Source organism: Borostomias antarcticus, assembly GCF_949987555.1.
Source record: "Borostomias antarcticus genome assembly, contig: scaffold_405, whole genome shotgun sequence".
NCBI classification, from domain to species: Eukaryota; Metazoa; Chordata; class Actinopteri; order Stomiiformes; family Stomiidae; genus Borostomias; species Borostomias antarcticus.
In genome coordinates, this window is record NW_028176684.1 from 12,501 (window position 1) to 28,503 (window position 16,003).

Sequence of the window (16,003 nt, forward strand, 5' to 3'; positions counted from 1 at the left end):
CTGATTACCGGCTTCAGACCAAGCATGTCTGCAGAGTTAGCCAGCAGCAGCACTGGGAGATGTAGTTTTTTTTTTTACTGCAACTCAATCCTATCTTAAAGCACAGCATGGCTGTTTTCCCTTCCTCCCAAAGCAATTACACACACTTCCTCTCCTTCACTTATCATCTGTTTTTTCTTCTTTTTTTTATCTCAAAAGACGAGTAGTTTTAACTTTTATGACTGGAGTGTTTGTTTCTGCCCGCAGAGCTTGGCGCCCGTGTGTGGCGAGCTTTCTTAATAAGTCGAACCCTGCTCAGACGATGGTAATGGCCGCCAGAGGCCTGCTGGAGGATTGACAGTTTAGGAGGATTGTGGATGAGTGGGGCTAGATGTACCAACTTCAAAAATAAAATGAAATTAAATAAAGCCAACTGCTCCTTGGGAATGCGCTTTTATATAATCACTGGCAGAGCCCTCACACTCCAAATGAAGTCTTGGGGATGAGGGGTTGGGATGGAGTTACATTCCCGCCACGTAGACCGTGCAGGTGTTCCGTTTAATTGGTTTTGCTCGGTTAAATTCAATATGTTTCAAATTCACTCAAACTCCGTTTCCTGCCTTCTCACACCTCCTCTGCGGCCCCTCGTTCTTCCCAGCAGGTGGTCTCCCCATGGGGGGGCTGGTTTGTAGTTGGTGATGTATGTTTAAAGTTTATAGTTTAAAGTTTATAGGTGATGCGTTGGGCTGGGTATCGGCAAGGACCTCACGATACGATGCGCGTCATGATACATTGTGATACGATACCATACAGTACATTTTGAAACTCATAATTTACAGAAATGTTTTAAATGCAGCTGAAAATAGACTCCCCCCCCCCCCCCCCCCCCCCCCGTTCCCTGGAGGTGATCCTGAGGGCAGAGGGAATGGAAGGACATTTTAAATTCAGTTAAAACATGAATAATGTATGACTGAATTCCATCCAGAATTTTTTATATCTATATTTAGCCTGTCTTGTTCTATGTATTTTCTTGTCAATTTTTTTTCAATCAATACCATAACGCATAAAATCAATACAGTATCACAGAAAAAATATATTGTGATGTTTTTATTACAGTTCTTTGGTGCATAGTTGCCCTGGACACTCATGCAGATGCTAATTAACACAGCCTCATTAAGATGAGTTTTTAAAATCACTTTTTCTTAATCCGAGCAGCCTTGAGGGCCTCGCCGTGTTATCATCAGCGTTTGGTTTTGTGGTCTCTCTGGAGGGCTCTGTCAGGGTAGCTTACAGACCATTAAAACGCTCTGAAATGCTGTGTTTGCTGTTAGAATAACCAGATGGGCAATTAAGGTTTGAGCATTCGGGACTATATATACCAACGGTTTAATTCTAAATGTTCACCAAACACTAAAGCGTTTAATAATTCAGTTTGCTTAAACAACACATACGGTGACCGATACATCCGACTCCCATCGTTCCCAGACTAACAAATGAAGTCTTGAATGCATTTTATAGTCATTACACAGACTACTACACCAAGCACAATGAATGATCAAATCCTGTGTTCACTAAGCTGGTCTTTTACACGAGTGCCACAGACCACTTGGGTCTACGGGGGGGGGGGCTGAGTGGGTTGGTGGGGGGGGGGCTGAGTGGGTGTACGGGGGGGGAGGGGCCTGAGTGGGTCTACAGGGGGGGGGGGGGGGGGGTAGGGGCCTGAGTGGGTCTACGGGGGGGGGGGCTGAATGGGTCTACGGGGGGGGGGGGCTGGATGGGTGTACGGTGGGGTGGGCTGAGTGGGTCTACGGGGGGGGGGGTGGGCGAGTGGGTCTACGGTGGGGGGGGCTGAGTGGGTCTACGGGGCTTTGTCAGCTGTAGTCTGGGAAGCTGTCAGTCAAACCGGCCTCCTTCTATTTCCTGCTCTTCTGGGGCAAACCTGCTAGAGACGGGGGGGTCGGGGGGGGGGGGGGGCATCGTCCTACTCACAGCTTAGCATCTCTAAATCGAGAAACAAAAAGTTCACACCTCGCGCTCTGACCGTAACCCTGGCCAGGCTCCCGCCCCGTCTAACTCGCTGGGAATGCTTCATCATGTCTTGTATTCGTTTTCCACACAGGTGTAGCTGACTGAGTAGCATGTGCGCGTGTGTGTGTGTGTGTGGGGGGGGGGGGTGTGTGTGTAGTAGGCATCCTGCCAGTGTGGGCTGACCCGAACGGAAACAGGTAACTCTACACCGGTCAGGAGGAATCTGGCCAGCCCTTCATTCACGCAGGGATACTGGACAGATACCCCTCCACCTCCTCCTGGACAGATACACCTCCACCTCCTCCTGGACAGATACCCCTCCACCTCCTCCTGGACAGATACACCTCCACCTCCTCCTGGACAGATACCCCTCCACCTCCTCCTGGACAGATACCCCTCCGCCTCCTCCTGGACAGATCCCCCTCCACCTCCTCCTGGACAGATACCCCTCCGCCTCCTCTTGGACAGATACCCCTCCGCCTCCTCTTGGAGAGATACCCCTCCACCTCCTCTTGGACAGATACCCCTCCGCCTCCTCCTGGACAGATACCCCTCCGCCTCCTCTTGGACAGATACCCCTCCACCTCCTCTTGGACAGATACCCCTCCACCTCCTCCTGGACAGATACCCCTCATGTCCAGAATATAATTGTTGACAAAGAAATCTTGGAACATCTTTGTATAGAGACATATCAAAGACCAGGGGCGGTTCGAGGATCAGCCCCTATGAGAACGTGAGGGGGATACAGCGTTTTGCAAAAGTGGGCTTTCCAAAAAGAGATGGAGAAGCCAGCCAGTGGGGAAAGTAGCTGGCTAGGGGTGTCTGTGGACATGCGCCCCCCCCCCCCCCCCCCCCCCCCGGAAAACAAAAAAGTAAAAGCCCAAATGTGGTGACCTCTGGCACCTTCTAATGCCGCTATTTCATCACACTGATCTTAATTATTGCATATTTTAATACATTTTCCCCTGATTGTAAGCATGTAGTGAATTATTGTAAAGCATAATCCTAACCCATAGAACTAAAACCAGACGCGTCCTAATTCACATTAATAAATAATAATAATAAACTACCATTTTGACCCAATGTTCTCTGTCAGAACATTCAGCAATTTTATTTGTTAAACGTCAAACTTTCAACTTGTGTTTTTAATCTGTGCCATGAAGTTCACTACCTACTTCTTCTTCTTAAGTTTTGGCGGACTACCATTGATAAAGGTGCATGTCGCCACCCACTGTACCAGAGTGTGTAACATCATCAAAGAAGACTGGATATTCAATTTGTTTAAATAAAGACTTTTGAACCTGTAAGAATTTGTCCCCTGTCTCTAACAGACAAGATCGCTAAATCTACCATGAGAGGGCTGAAAATAAAAAATAATAATTCATAATAATTCAAACCGGCCAAAGACCTGATTAATTTGATTAGTGGAAGTGTGCTGTGTAATACCAGTCCAGACTGAAAACATCATGGCTTGTTGACACATTAGTATGGTACATATGACGCACAGCTTTGGACTTCATTTGTTATTCAATGGAATCTAGTGGTTCTGGCCATTTTGTATAAACTGTATACTTTACATTGCACTACACTATTCTCCAGTGGCCAATGTGCTATCCACAAGAGTGTACACACTTTATATAGTTCTTGTCAACTTTGAGTGTGTTTATAGGGGATATCCTGCAGATGGACCCCCATGGCCCAGAGATATACTGTCACGGTGGGCTTATGAGCAAAGAATCCATTTCCTTATACCGCTAGCAGACCTGGACCGAAGCACTATGAAAACCTTTCAATTAGGGATGTTACCAGTTAATCGACTATCGATTAATTGCCGATAATAATTTATTTGAGTAAGATTTGGTTACTCGATTAATTGCTTGTTAATGGAACTGAACGTTAACGGCTGTTGAAATGTAATCATGATTTAGGGTCTGACTGCACATGAGGGCGCCACGCCATGTAGCGAAGGATAATTGGGATGCCGGGAAATTTCAACGACACAGCGGAAGAAGACACAAAAATTAAGTGAGCAAAGCGCAGTCCAGCGCGGGACGTTCTTATCAATTAATCGACTATTGTTTGTTAAGGTTAACAGTTATCCATTGATGAAATTCCTTGAAATGTGCAACCCTGCTTTCAATTACTTATCTGTGCTCTCTTGTTCTTGTCTGGCACAATGGATCTTTTCCAAAAATACAAAACCCCGCCCACAGTACACTCTAAGCAAATGCTAGAATATTTGAAAGGATTTCAAACAGCATTTTGACCCAGGTCTTAAACCGCTAGTGAATGTCTATCACACTATAAGACCACTATGTCAGGAGAAGTGTCCTTGCTTGATTACAACCCTCTCTCTCCTAGTCAGAGAAGGTCCTTGAGCAGGAGACGTCTAAAGGACACCCTTGCTGCGCTTACTCCTCCACACCACCAGGGCTGTTATGAGCAGCGTAACCAGGACGGGCAGGAAGATGAAGGCCCCCAGGATGGGAGCTGGCGGGTCCTGGGGCAGCCGGCCGGTCAGCGAGCAGGCGTGGAAGTAGTGCTGGTGGACTTGAGTGAACAGCTGGTCGATCGCCTGGTTGGGCCAGAAGCAGTCCATCTTCCATGCTACCATGTAAGTGCAGTTGGTCAGTTCCCCATATGGCCTGCAGGGGGAGACAGCACAGTCACTCTATAGACATATTAACATTGTGACGCCCAGAATAGAATAAGCAACAACTATTACGCCATTTTGACTACATCCCATCTTCTAATGAAGGCTACTAGTATTCATAGCCTACTAAGTATAACGTGAAATTTAGTATGTAGTGAGTTCCTACTGCATAGTACACTATGTGGATTTTGTGTACGCGAGAAATTCCTGTAGAGATACGCAAGAATGTCTGAGTATGAGGTTACTGCGAAATGCATTCTGGGATACTGAGCAATATACAGTTAGATCCATACATATTTGGACATTGACACAATTTTCATCATTTGGCTATTTACACCACCACAATGGATTTGAATCTAAACATTCAATATGTGCTTTAAGTGCAGACTTTCAGCTTTTATTTGAGGGTATTTACGGTACATCCAAATCAGGTGAACGGTGTAGGAATTACAAACCGTTGTATAAGTGACCCCCCCTTTTTAAGGGACCAAAACTAATTGGACAATTGGCTGCTCAGCTGTTCCATGGCCAAAATGATTAAATTTGTGTTAATGTCCAAATATTTATGGACCTAACTGTACTTAAGTGTGAATGGTCTGCTGGTAATGGCATATGTAATTATGTATTTAGTAGGCAGTACGCAGTACATACTCACTGAGTATGTAGTAGGCAGCAAGTCTGCCATTTCGAACACAGCCACAAAGTGAAATAACTCAGTGGCTCACGTGAATTCAGCTTGTTACAATAGCATGTGTGACTCTTTATCAAGTAAATAAGACTGTGATGGTTCACAGAAGGAGTGACTATTTAGAATAGCGCCATGTCTCGTTCATTCAACGATGACTTCCAATGTGATTAAACACAGCAGCAATGCGTTATTCATCCGGTCAAAAACGGCCAGTGAAAGGACATCTCTTACGTCTGAAAAGTGTCCCTTTAAGAGTGACCTGTCCAGTTCCAATGCCGAGGTCAAAGCAGTGGCAGAAGGCAAAACAGCAGATAGAATTACCAGTGTGGGCTTAACACAGTTAAATATAACTAGGGATAGGTGGGTGGAGCGGGGGGTCGAAGAGAAGGAGAGACATACCAGCATGTGTACCTCCCACTACAGCTCCATACCATCACAGCTACTCCAAATGACCAGGATGTTTGATATATTTAGAAGTGCACTCGAAAGTGTCTCGGCCCTCTGGTAATACTAGGCGTGTTTTGAATGATTGAAGCTTTTTAAAGCGTCGGATAGTCCTCATGGGGGTGCTTGGCTGGTACAATGAAAATATATGTTCTAAATCGAAGGCTTTATGCTTAAGCGTTAAAAATGCAGCCAGTGTCATGTGGTAGAATAATTCTCATTTTTCTCTCGCTGAATCAACAGTTATGTCTGGGGAGGTCGTTAGCGCTGGTCTTTTTGGCACCGTTTACAGCTTCTCGAACAATGAAGCGAATGGCCTTCAGACACGCAGGACGTCTGGCCAGTTAGGTGGGGTCTCAGCAGGATGTGGTCTGGCCCTCTGTGAGAGAGGTGCTACAGGGATACAAATACAAAGGATTTGATTACACCTTGATTTCAAATGCTGTGGGAGATGCCAGAGACACCATGCAGAGGTTGTGCTTTGATTGGGTAAGATGTGTTTTGGGGGTGTGTCGAAGCTCACACACAGTTGTACTGTCGGGTCTTTACGTTTAAGGGACTTTTCACTCACACTTGCAAAACATTTCCCCTCCCAGAGGTCGATTAAAATACTAGATGTTTGTCTTTCTTTCTGAGAAACGATATTTCAACGACAGTGACTAAGGATACATTATTACTCAAAATATAGTCTCTCGTACACGTCCATAAGACGCCTGTAACGCTCTCACGCCAAGTTCCATAACTACTAGCCTACTCATCAAATCACTTCCCAACTTCCCTACTCATAATTTCCCGCCACTTGTAATCTGTCAATCTGCATGAGAACTATTCAGCCCTAAGATTAAGAAATCTTTTGAGGTCTAGCCTTGGCGTTTATCCTTGGCATCTTGCACTAGCGTCCTCGTGGCAAAGTTCCACCCAGCAGCCCCTACGAACAGGTGGCACAGTCCACAAGACCACTGCTGGAACCCACGGGTCAGACCATGCACTCTGGTAGGGGGGGGGGGGGGGAGATCTGATTACTCAAAGTTCATCCAGTGTCTTTCCAGATCAACCACTATGTTTCTTTCCTGCAGAAGTATAGCTCCTCTCTTCTGTTTTTCACAATGCTTTTTATCTGTTTATAATCATCTCTCTCTCTCTCTCTCTCTTTCTCTCCCTCCCTCTCTCTCTCCCTCTCTCTATCCCTCCCTCTCTCTCTCTCTCTCCCTCTCTCTCTCTCTCCCTCTCTCTATCCCTCACTCTCTCTCTCTCTCTCTCTCTCTCCCTCCCTCTCCCTCTCTCTCCCTCCCTCTCTCCCTCTCTCTATCCCTCCCTCTCTCTCTCTCCCTCTCTCCCTCCCTCTCTCTCTCTCTCTCTCTCTCTCCCTCCCTCTCTCTCTCTCTCTCTCTCCCTGCTTCTCTGATACTGTCACAGTCAGATCAAACAGAGCGAGGTGACACAGCTGTGTTGTGCAATGGCAGGAAATCGTTCTGTCTTTGTTAAGGTGACAGCTGCACAAGTAAACATCGGTAAGCCCATGAGAAGCTGACATTACTGGGGTACATCTAACGCAGTAAATATAAGCCTCTGCCAAGACAAGCATTTGCGTATACGTACAGTATACGTACAGTCGGGTGAAACGACAGTAAACGTAGCCCGCGGCTACGGACGCGCTCTTATCTGTCCACGCCCGTCGACTCTGAACGCCACGACCGTTTAAATGTCACTCCGAAGGTGTCGGAACTGTCACGTCGCACGCTTCCCCCCCATCAAGGTCACCAGGGACAGATGCAGTCTGGGAAGGCGAGAGGGGGTTGGGGGGGGGGGGGGTATCCCTGCACACTTGCCACTGCCAGTCTGACTCATGAAAACAGAAAAAAAAAGACGACTTCCGTTGCCGTCTTGGGCTCACGCGCAAACGCTCTCGCTCCTTATTGAAACACTTTCAACTATTTCCCAGCCGTGTAAAAGGCTGAAGTTGATCTGCAGTGTATTTCAAAAGCATAATCTTCGTGTGGAACAGAACTTCAAGGAGGCCAAAACCGTCGAATGAACAATTTATTGAACACACGGGCCGAATCTCTAGGCAGTACTGAATTCACACAGAAGGGCCGCAGCTTTTAAACTGGCTTCAAGCCAGGAATCACATGACAAACAAATTTGCATACAAAGAATGTTCATTAACACAGATATGGTCACAAACGGTCGACTAGTCTTCTGAGTGGTCTTTGCATCCGCTGAGCTCTGTCCCCTGGACCCTAGAAGCGTCCTGTGTCCTCCTAGGGTCATGTTACAAGACTGGACTCCCTTTCAGAGGTGAACTTTAGGTCAGGCTGACTCAGAGACAAAGACAAAGGCTTTAGGTCTTACTACATGAGAGTAATACAGATATGTGATTACTGTAATACAGTATAAACATATACTACAGATCCCATATTAATTCAAGGGAATATCCTGATAATTCCCTATGCTTCATATGCCAATGGTGCCGCCCTGATGGGTACCTGTGTCACACATGTTTGTTTTTTTAATTTTAATAACACGCAGCAGCACATGGTGTCCACGACACTTCCCCCCTCAGGGATAATAAAAGCTCATCTTATCTTAAAGATTTATTATAGGGATGGTTGACTATGTGGGTTTTGTGTGTACATGAGATTTCCGCTGTGGCGAAGGTTGAATTGAAAGCAAGCTCTCACTTATCAGCATGAGACAGGTGCAAGCGGTAACAGGAGCACAATGTCCCGTATAGCTCCTCTCTTGTTGTGGGTGTCTGCTGTTTAGTAATATCTCCATGGTGTGTGTGTGTGTGTGTGTGACTCACTCGAGTGTGAGGGGCCAGCTACACCACAAGCTGTGGTCCAGTGCCTCCATGTCCAGAGTGAACTTGCTCAGACAGAACTCTGTGATGATCCTCTCGTAGTAGACGCTGCTACAGCCGGTCACCTCTGGGACACGCCGGGCTGCTCGGAGAGAAACACACTTCAGAAAGGCGAAAGGTCGACCGGATACAACCAGTGAAGTAGCTCAAAACTCATCTCCTCAAGAAGTACTACAGCCATTCACCCTCTTAAGCACCGATTGTATTTTAGATTGCTATTCTTGCACTTTGCCTTCAGCACTAGATTCTGCTCTTAGTCACTTGTTTTAGAAAGGAGATGCACTTGTGAGTTCTGGCAAGTAGTAGCACATTGGGTTGTTAAATGCAATTATTGTTAGTCGCTTTGGATAAAAGCGTCTGCTTCTGTAATGTAATGTAGCAAGCACATGGAGGTGACTGGGGGTTACTCTCAGCGAGTCCTCGAATGGAACTGACCTCGGGGAATCATTCGCGGATAAAACAGCGGTTAAAAGTAAGCGGTGTAGATTTATGAGCTATCTCTACTGCCCTCTGCTGGTGTGCAACGGTATTGGCTACCCCCGATTGGTCTAAATCATATGCTACGAACGGACGGACAGACACACGTCACGTATAACCTACAGTAGAAACGGCTGCAAAATAAATTGGTCAGGGTTAGATTGGTCAGTGGAGGACGAGTAGGAAACAGAACAGGAAGATGGAGCTGGTAAAAAAAACAGTTAAGTGTTATCAACAGCACTGATACTATTTATGTTTATATCACAGTATGTAGTTTATATCACTGTATGTAAACAGGTAAACATCTAACTGCAGACTGCAACTCCCAATTATCTAAAGCAATCATCGGTCCGTTCCCAGTAGCCTGTGTGTTTATAAAACATCTCAGAGTTGGAGTGCTGAGCTAGGTGGGGTCTCTACAAAAATAACAACTGCCCGTAGATAAACTCTGGTCCTCTGAGAGAACGGATGAATATGGGCCCTGGTCTGCTGTTGAGGGCCCCAGCCATAGGCCTGCTGGTAAGTATACAGCTGTCTAGGTCGACAAATCCTAAGACCGGACTTGTTTACAGTGCTTGCGTGCATGTAGGCAACCTCTCGAGTTAAAGGGGTCGTTTTCCTACAGGGGGTTGGAGCTCTAACGCGCAAGAGGGTTCACTCCTGGAGGAGAGTCTGAGAATAGAAGCTGTCAGGCGGTCTGGGAAGGCGGCTGTGATGGATGTCTACGGAGGCCTGGTAGGAGCGCGTCTGAACCAGACAGATAACAGCCGGCTGGGTAGCCCCCAGTGCTGTGTGTCCCGGGCAGCCCAAAGGCATTAAATCCCAGAAGCTGTCGTCAACAAAACACACAATGCTGATAACATGTTGGCTGGCATGGAAGCCACACACCCAGAACCGCTGTGGTTGTAATATAAAGATATAAATCTGTTATGAGTGATGGAGGTTTGTCTTGATATTAAAACCCTTGTTCTCCCTGGTAGCGGTCAGGGGTAGAGGGGTCATTCGGTGCAGAGCACACCTGTTTTCATCCTGCAGGAATTGGACACAACATCCAGCCTTAGGCCGTGTTTGAGCAGACTGAACAAGTGTATCAATCTTAGTCAGTAACCCTTATAGTCACAAGATATATCATGTTCTCACGCGATAGGCTAGGCTACTTGATAAAACATAAGTTATTAAAATGTCCCGGATGTGTCGTTCTGTTACCTCATCCTTTTATTGATCCATCAACCTGCTCTGTCATATTTAACTAACTGACAGTAGGCCTAACGGAAGGTATTTATATATTTATTGAAAGTCAAGTTAGCTCCATGGAGGCGGTTTGAACAAGTTATGGCATATTATATCCGATATTATTATTATTATTATATTATTATCCGATAATCGGATAAATCTGGATATTAGGTGTCTGTAATTAAAGAACTTACCTGCCAGAAACAAAACAAGGAGAAGTTTCAGTAGCGATGTGCAATCCAGTGCCATTTCTTCCAAAATTGCACCGACGCCTTAGGACAACTTCCTTATGCGTTGCAATGTAGACCTGTAAAATAAGTAATGCTCCTCCCTTCGACTCCACTTCTCTGTGACTGATGCATCAAATCACTATTGGTCCGAGTCAGCTCCTTGTCCCCCCTTTTTAACGCCTGTCACAGCCCGACAGCAAGTCATTAAAGCCATTACAAACTCGCACCCATTTCTTCATATGACTTTAGGCAGACAACGTGACGAATTAAAGCGTTCTGAATCATTCAGTGGATTACTTTACCTTGCGTAGGCTATAGCCACAGAGGCAGAGCGCAATTAGTTGTTTCTTAGGAGCTTCGTAAGCAGTGACTGCCCAGCAAACACGCAACGTCAGGGAGACGTTCAGATCATGTCTTAATAACGTCCCTCGGTCCAGAACCCCGTTTGCACGTCTGCTGGACCCCTCAATATTCAAACGTCTGGCTTGGACCCCTCTAAGACGTCTGTGGACGTGCAAAACGGGTCCAATATCTGAACGTTAAAAAAAAACATTCATTCTGGCTCCTAATTGGATGTCTTTGGACGTCCGAAAAAGACAAAAAAGACGTGTACCCACTTTGCTCAGTGGGTGACCACGACTGACACCCCTTTCTGACCACGACTGACACCCCTTTCGCCCGGAACTGCACACGCGCTGCAACCAAGTGCACGTGCGGAGTCTAGTTTGGAAGAAGAATAAAAGTCCCATGTCAATCTATAGTAAAGTATTACTTTACTGCCATCCAGCGTTTATTGCGGCTGCGGTGGCAGCTGTAATAGCCTACTCAATGGATATAGGCTAGATTTTATTATCAACACGGTACTTTATTTTAACAATATGCAATCAACAAATCTGTCACCCTTGTGTGTGTGTGTGTGTGTGCGTGTACGTGCTTGTTTGTGAGTGTGTGTATGGGGGGTCGTGTGTGTGTATGTGTGTGGTCGGCTGGGTGACTGGTTCCCTGCGCATATTTCCCACATTCCACTAGATCGCAGCAGAGGACAGAACATGGATATCACCTGAACTAGTGGGTATATTACTTGAGCTATAGGCTCATTAGCGGACAAACCGTATCCATTTGGTGTATGTTATGGATAGTCTATGCCTCTGACATTTAATGTATTTATTTATAGCCTAGACGGGAGCATTGTTTAATATGATAGTTCACCCAGACCTTACCTGGCCCGTATGTCGTTTTTCGAAGATGAGGAAGCGCAGGACTAATGGTTCCATTGTTAGCGCATTGAATCGCATATTTATCCAATTAGTCCAATAGAGATTATCGGCTACTATAGTCAAGCGTAATGGAGTCCAATTACCCGGGCCCTCTTGTGGATATTTACAGTATGTGACGTGGCCGTGCGTTCTGCCTGTGCGCTTTTGTTGCGCGTCCGTTGGTGCCAACTGATTCCAAGAGCTGCATGGACGAACAGGTTGCTTTATCACGTCGGTGAAAGCAACTCACAGATCTCATTTATGGGCTTATTTTGGACAGAGGGTATAGGTGCATAGTTTAATATAGATGACTAAGTTGTGGGATTGATATATATATATATTTGCTCCTTTGGGAGCATCATCTCGCGTGGGCTGTCAGACTGCATATAGGTCTATAACGTAAAGTAGGCCTATGACTATGGATGATTGTAGGCTAACAAGAGCATAGCCTACGAATGGGAGGGGGCATTTTGAGATACATGATTGAGGGAACTTTATAATAAGTCATTGTTCTTTAACGGTGTTGTCCAAAGCCTATACTTGGAACTGTGATTTTACTGGCGTAACCAAAGTTACGGATGTGGTCCGAAACAGGTATATTAATAATAATAATTATATCAAGTCTAATGAACCAATGAGGGAAGGTGATAAGTGATGTGGGCGTGTTTATCCAACTCAGAAACGTTCCGCGACCAATCCGCTGGCTGTAGGAGGTGTGAGTCGCGCGGAGGGTGTTTCCAGACCCCGACCTAACGGCAGTATGGTACTGAGAAGACTAATGGCATTGGGTATCTGCAGTGAAAAACAGTCCAAATATTGGTCGCTGTAAATCAAAACAAGTGATATATCGCTTAAACTTAGGCACAATTGTTACGGAGCCACGGAGGAGGCGACTCACCGAGGAGACAGTTTTGCGACTATCAAGACCTGGCGTTTCATTTTAGTTCAATTGAAAACGGGATATCTTATTGGACATGTGAGTTACAGGAGTTACAGTCACCAACCCTACAAAATGAAGTTCTCTTCGTGTCTTCTATGCCTCCTCATCACCTTCGTTGTGATCCGGTCGAGCTCAACACAATCAGGTGAGTGAGTGAAGACTGCGCGCTCTTGCGCAAGGTGTTTTGGGGAGGTTGCGTCGTTTAACTGCCCCCGAGTCCTAACCGATCCGTTTGCTGCATTAAGGACCAAACTGTGGTTGAAACGACGGGCCGCTGATTTATACCTCTGCTGATCGATTGTCATTCTGCTGACTGTCTGACTGACTTTGCGTAAAGGCGTTCTAAACTTCACCAGCACATTTTACTGTAGTGCAAAGTAGCAGGCTACCGCCAATAACCAGCCATCAATCTTCCAACCTCGAAGATTTGTTCTGAATGTACTCCAACTTGATATTGACATGCTTGAGCATAGCCTACTCATGCGAATTCATTGTTTCAGTAATAGGCCCATTCTGATAGAACTGAAATGAACTGGTATTCAGACTTGACTGGTCATGCGTTTTCTAAAGGTCCACACGGAAAAGCATTGTGCACCAGAGTCCTGTGTTTGATGGACTGCGTCCTTCTGTTTCTGTCTGTATGAAAAAATGAGTTTTCAAACGCTCGGAGCTGTCAGGAAAACATTTGGGGCCGTTTAACTCGGGGCTGTTGGAATGAGTTGGCTGTCTTTTTTTATTTATTAAATAAAACAACAATCGTTGTGCTAGGCTCCTTGGAATTGTAGGCTAGTTTATCAAAGTTATTTAATGGCTTCATATGTGTCGTCCCCTTGACATTTGTTGTTGGGAACGAATTTGATTTGAAACATTTCAATCTAAAACTTAAACGCGCCACATTTGTTAGTTATGTTTGGTCATTTATTTGAGCAAATGGTTATGATTTCTATAACCGTAGTCTAGGCTATAGATTGCTCAACTGTTTTTTTTATTTGTGTATTTTACCTATTGTATTGTGCAGTGCAAATATGTGTTGGGAATAGGCCTATATTCCTTGTTTTATTGAGTCTTATTCGGTCTTCGCTTAGGTTGCTTAAAATAAAGTGACAGGTGAAATAGTTTCCCCGCCGGTCAGACGTAGCCTGTACTGCGGACGGAGGCATTTGAACAGAGGCATGTCTGGCCCCTACCGGTTCCCACGCGGGGCCCCGTCCCCTGCCCGCGCGCTGCTCCATTATGCATTTCTGACTGCGAGTGAAACAGAGCTGTTTATGAATGAAGGATTTGTTGTCATCTCGGTATGCGCTGGGGTGGCTGTGTCAGCCTTCCATTTTAATGTAGGCCTACAATCATTTGCAAATATCAGTGATTTCTGCAAATGTGACTACTGCCTACGGATTCTGTGAATAAGACTATCCATTCAGCCGATGATAATGAATGGGGGCATATAAATTGTGAAATGATGGTTGTTGAACGTTTCTATTGTTGCCTCGTGTAGAGGCGCATAAACCGCTCATACGCCTATTGATCAGTTGAGATTTCTCCTCAGCTGGCTTGTACGGGGATATAGCACATTACTTGTAAACATCTTGAGACATTGTAAAACCTTAATAGCTATTTTAGCTTAAAAGTAATTTACCAGTTTAGAGAACAGTGTATATTTAAATGCTGGGATAAGTTCTGTCTCCAATCCTGCCTGCTGTCGTTAATGGGTGTCTTGCGACGGGCCTTCAGTCTGCTTCCAGCTCAATTGATTGGGCGAACGATCTATTGTGTTGCAGCAAATATGAATGTCAATATAATTAAGTTGTCCATTAGCTTGGCACAATCAACAAGGCCGTCTCGAGACAAGACACGTGCCATGCTTGGGATTCTGAACTCGCATTTCCAGATACATTTTCTCGACCATGGGAATGTGCTCAAGTCGAAGTCGAGTCTCATGTGTTTGGGGCCAGTCACGTGACTTGGAGTCATGTGACTGGTGTCTATTGGTGTGTCATGACAGTCTCATGTATCTGCTGTGTCCTTATGACCCACCTTCACCTGATCAAGCACCACATCTGGACAAATAGTGTAGAACCCGATGGATTTATACCCCAAACTCTCCCAATATGGATGAAGAGGAGGAGAGATCTGCATGAGGAGGAGGAGAGAGGGTCTGGATGAGGGGAGGAGGAGGAGAGAGGGTCTGGATGAGGGGATGAGGAGGAGGAGAGAGGGTCTGGATGAGAGGATGAGGAGGAGGAGAGAGGGTCTGGATGAGGGGATGCGGAGGAAGAGGAGAGAGGGTCTGGATGAGGGGATGAGGAGGAGGAGAGAGGGTCTGGATGAGGGGATGAGGAGGAGGAGGAGAGAGGGTCTGGATGAGGGGAGGAGGAGAGAAGGTCTTGATGAGGGGATGAGGAGGAGGAGAGAGGGTCTGGATGAGGGGAGGAGGAGAGAAGGTCTGGATGAGGGGATGAGGAGGAGGAGAGAGGGTCTGGATGAGGGGATGAGGAGGAGGAGGAGAGAGGGTCTGGATGAGGGGATGAGGAGGAGGAAAGGAGAGAGGGCCTGGATGAGGGGATGAGGAGGAGGAGAGAGGGTCTGGATGAGAGGATGAGGAGGAGGAGAGAGGGTCTGGATGAGGGGATGAGGAGGAGGAGGAGAGAGGGTCTGGATGAGGGGATGAGGAGGAGGAAAGGAGAGAGGGCCTGGATGAGGGGATGAGGAGGAGGAGAGAGGGTCTGGATGAGAGGATGAGGAGGAGGAGAGAGGGTCTGGATGAGGGGATGAGGAGGAGGAGAGAGGGTCTGGATGAGGGGATGAGGAGGAGGAAAGGAGAGAGGGTCTGGATGAGAGGATGAGGAGGAGGAGAGAGGGTCTGGATGAGGGGATGAGGGGGATGAGAGAGGGTCTGGATGAGGGGATGAGGAGGAGGAGGAGAGAGGGTCTGGATGAGGGGAGGAGGAGAGAAGGTCTGGATGAGGGGATGAGGAGGAGGAGAGAGGGTCTGGATGAGGGGAGGAGGAGAGAAGGTCTGGATGAGGGGATGAGGAGGAGGAGAGAGGGTCTGGATGAGGGGATGAGGAGGAGGAGGAGAGAGGGTCTGGATGAGGGGATGAGGAGGAGGAAAGGAGAGAGGGCCTGGATGAGGGGATGAGGAGGAGGAGAGAGGGTCTGGATGAGGGGATGAGGAGGAGGAGAGAGGGTCTGGATGAGGGGATGAGGAGGAG

The 16,003-nt window shown here is 46.6% G+C and overlaps 1 protein-coding gene across 1 annotated transcript; it reads right to left on the reverse strand.

The window, feature by feature from the left end:
- Positions 1-4,396: 4,396 nt before the first annotated feature.
- On the reverse strand, positions 4,397-9,103 carry LOC311328196 (receptor activity-modifying protein 1-like; the record flags this gene model as incomplete). Its single annotated transcript, XM_084462204.1, has 3 exons — positions 4,397-4,652; positions 8,599-8,737; positions 9,091-9,103. The coding sequence occupies 3 exons, from the start codon at positions 9,101-9,103 to the stop codon at positions 4,397-4,399; spliced, it is 408 nt and encodes a 135-aa protein (XP_084318330.1).
- Positions 9,104-16,003: the final 6,900 nt, after the last annotated feature.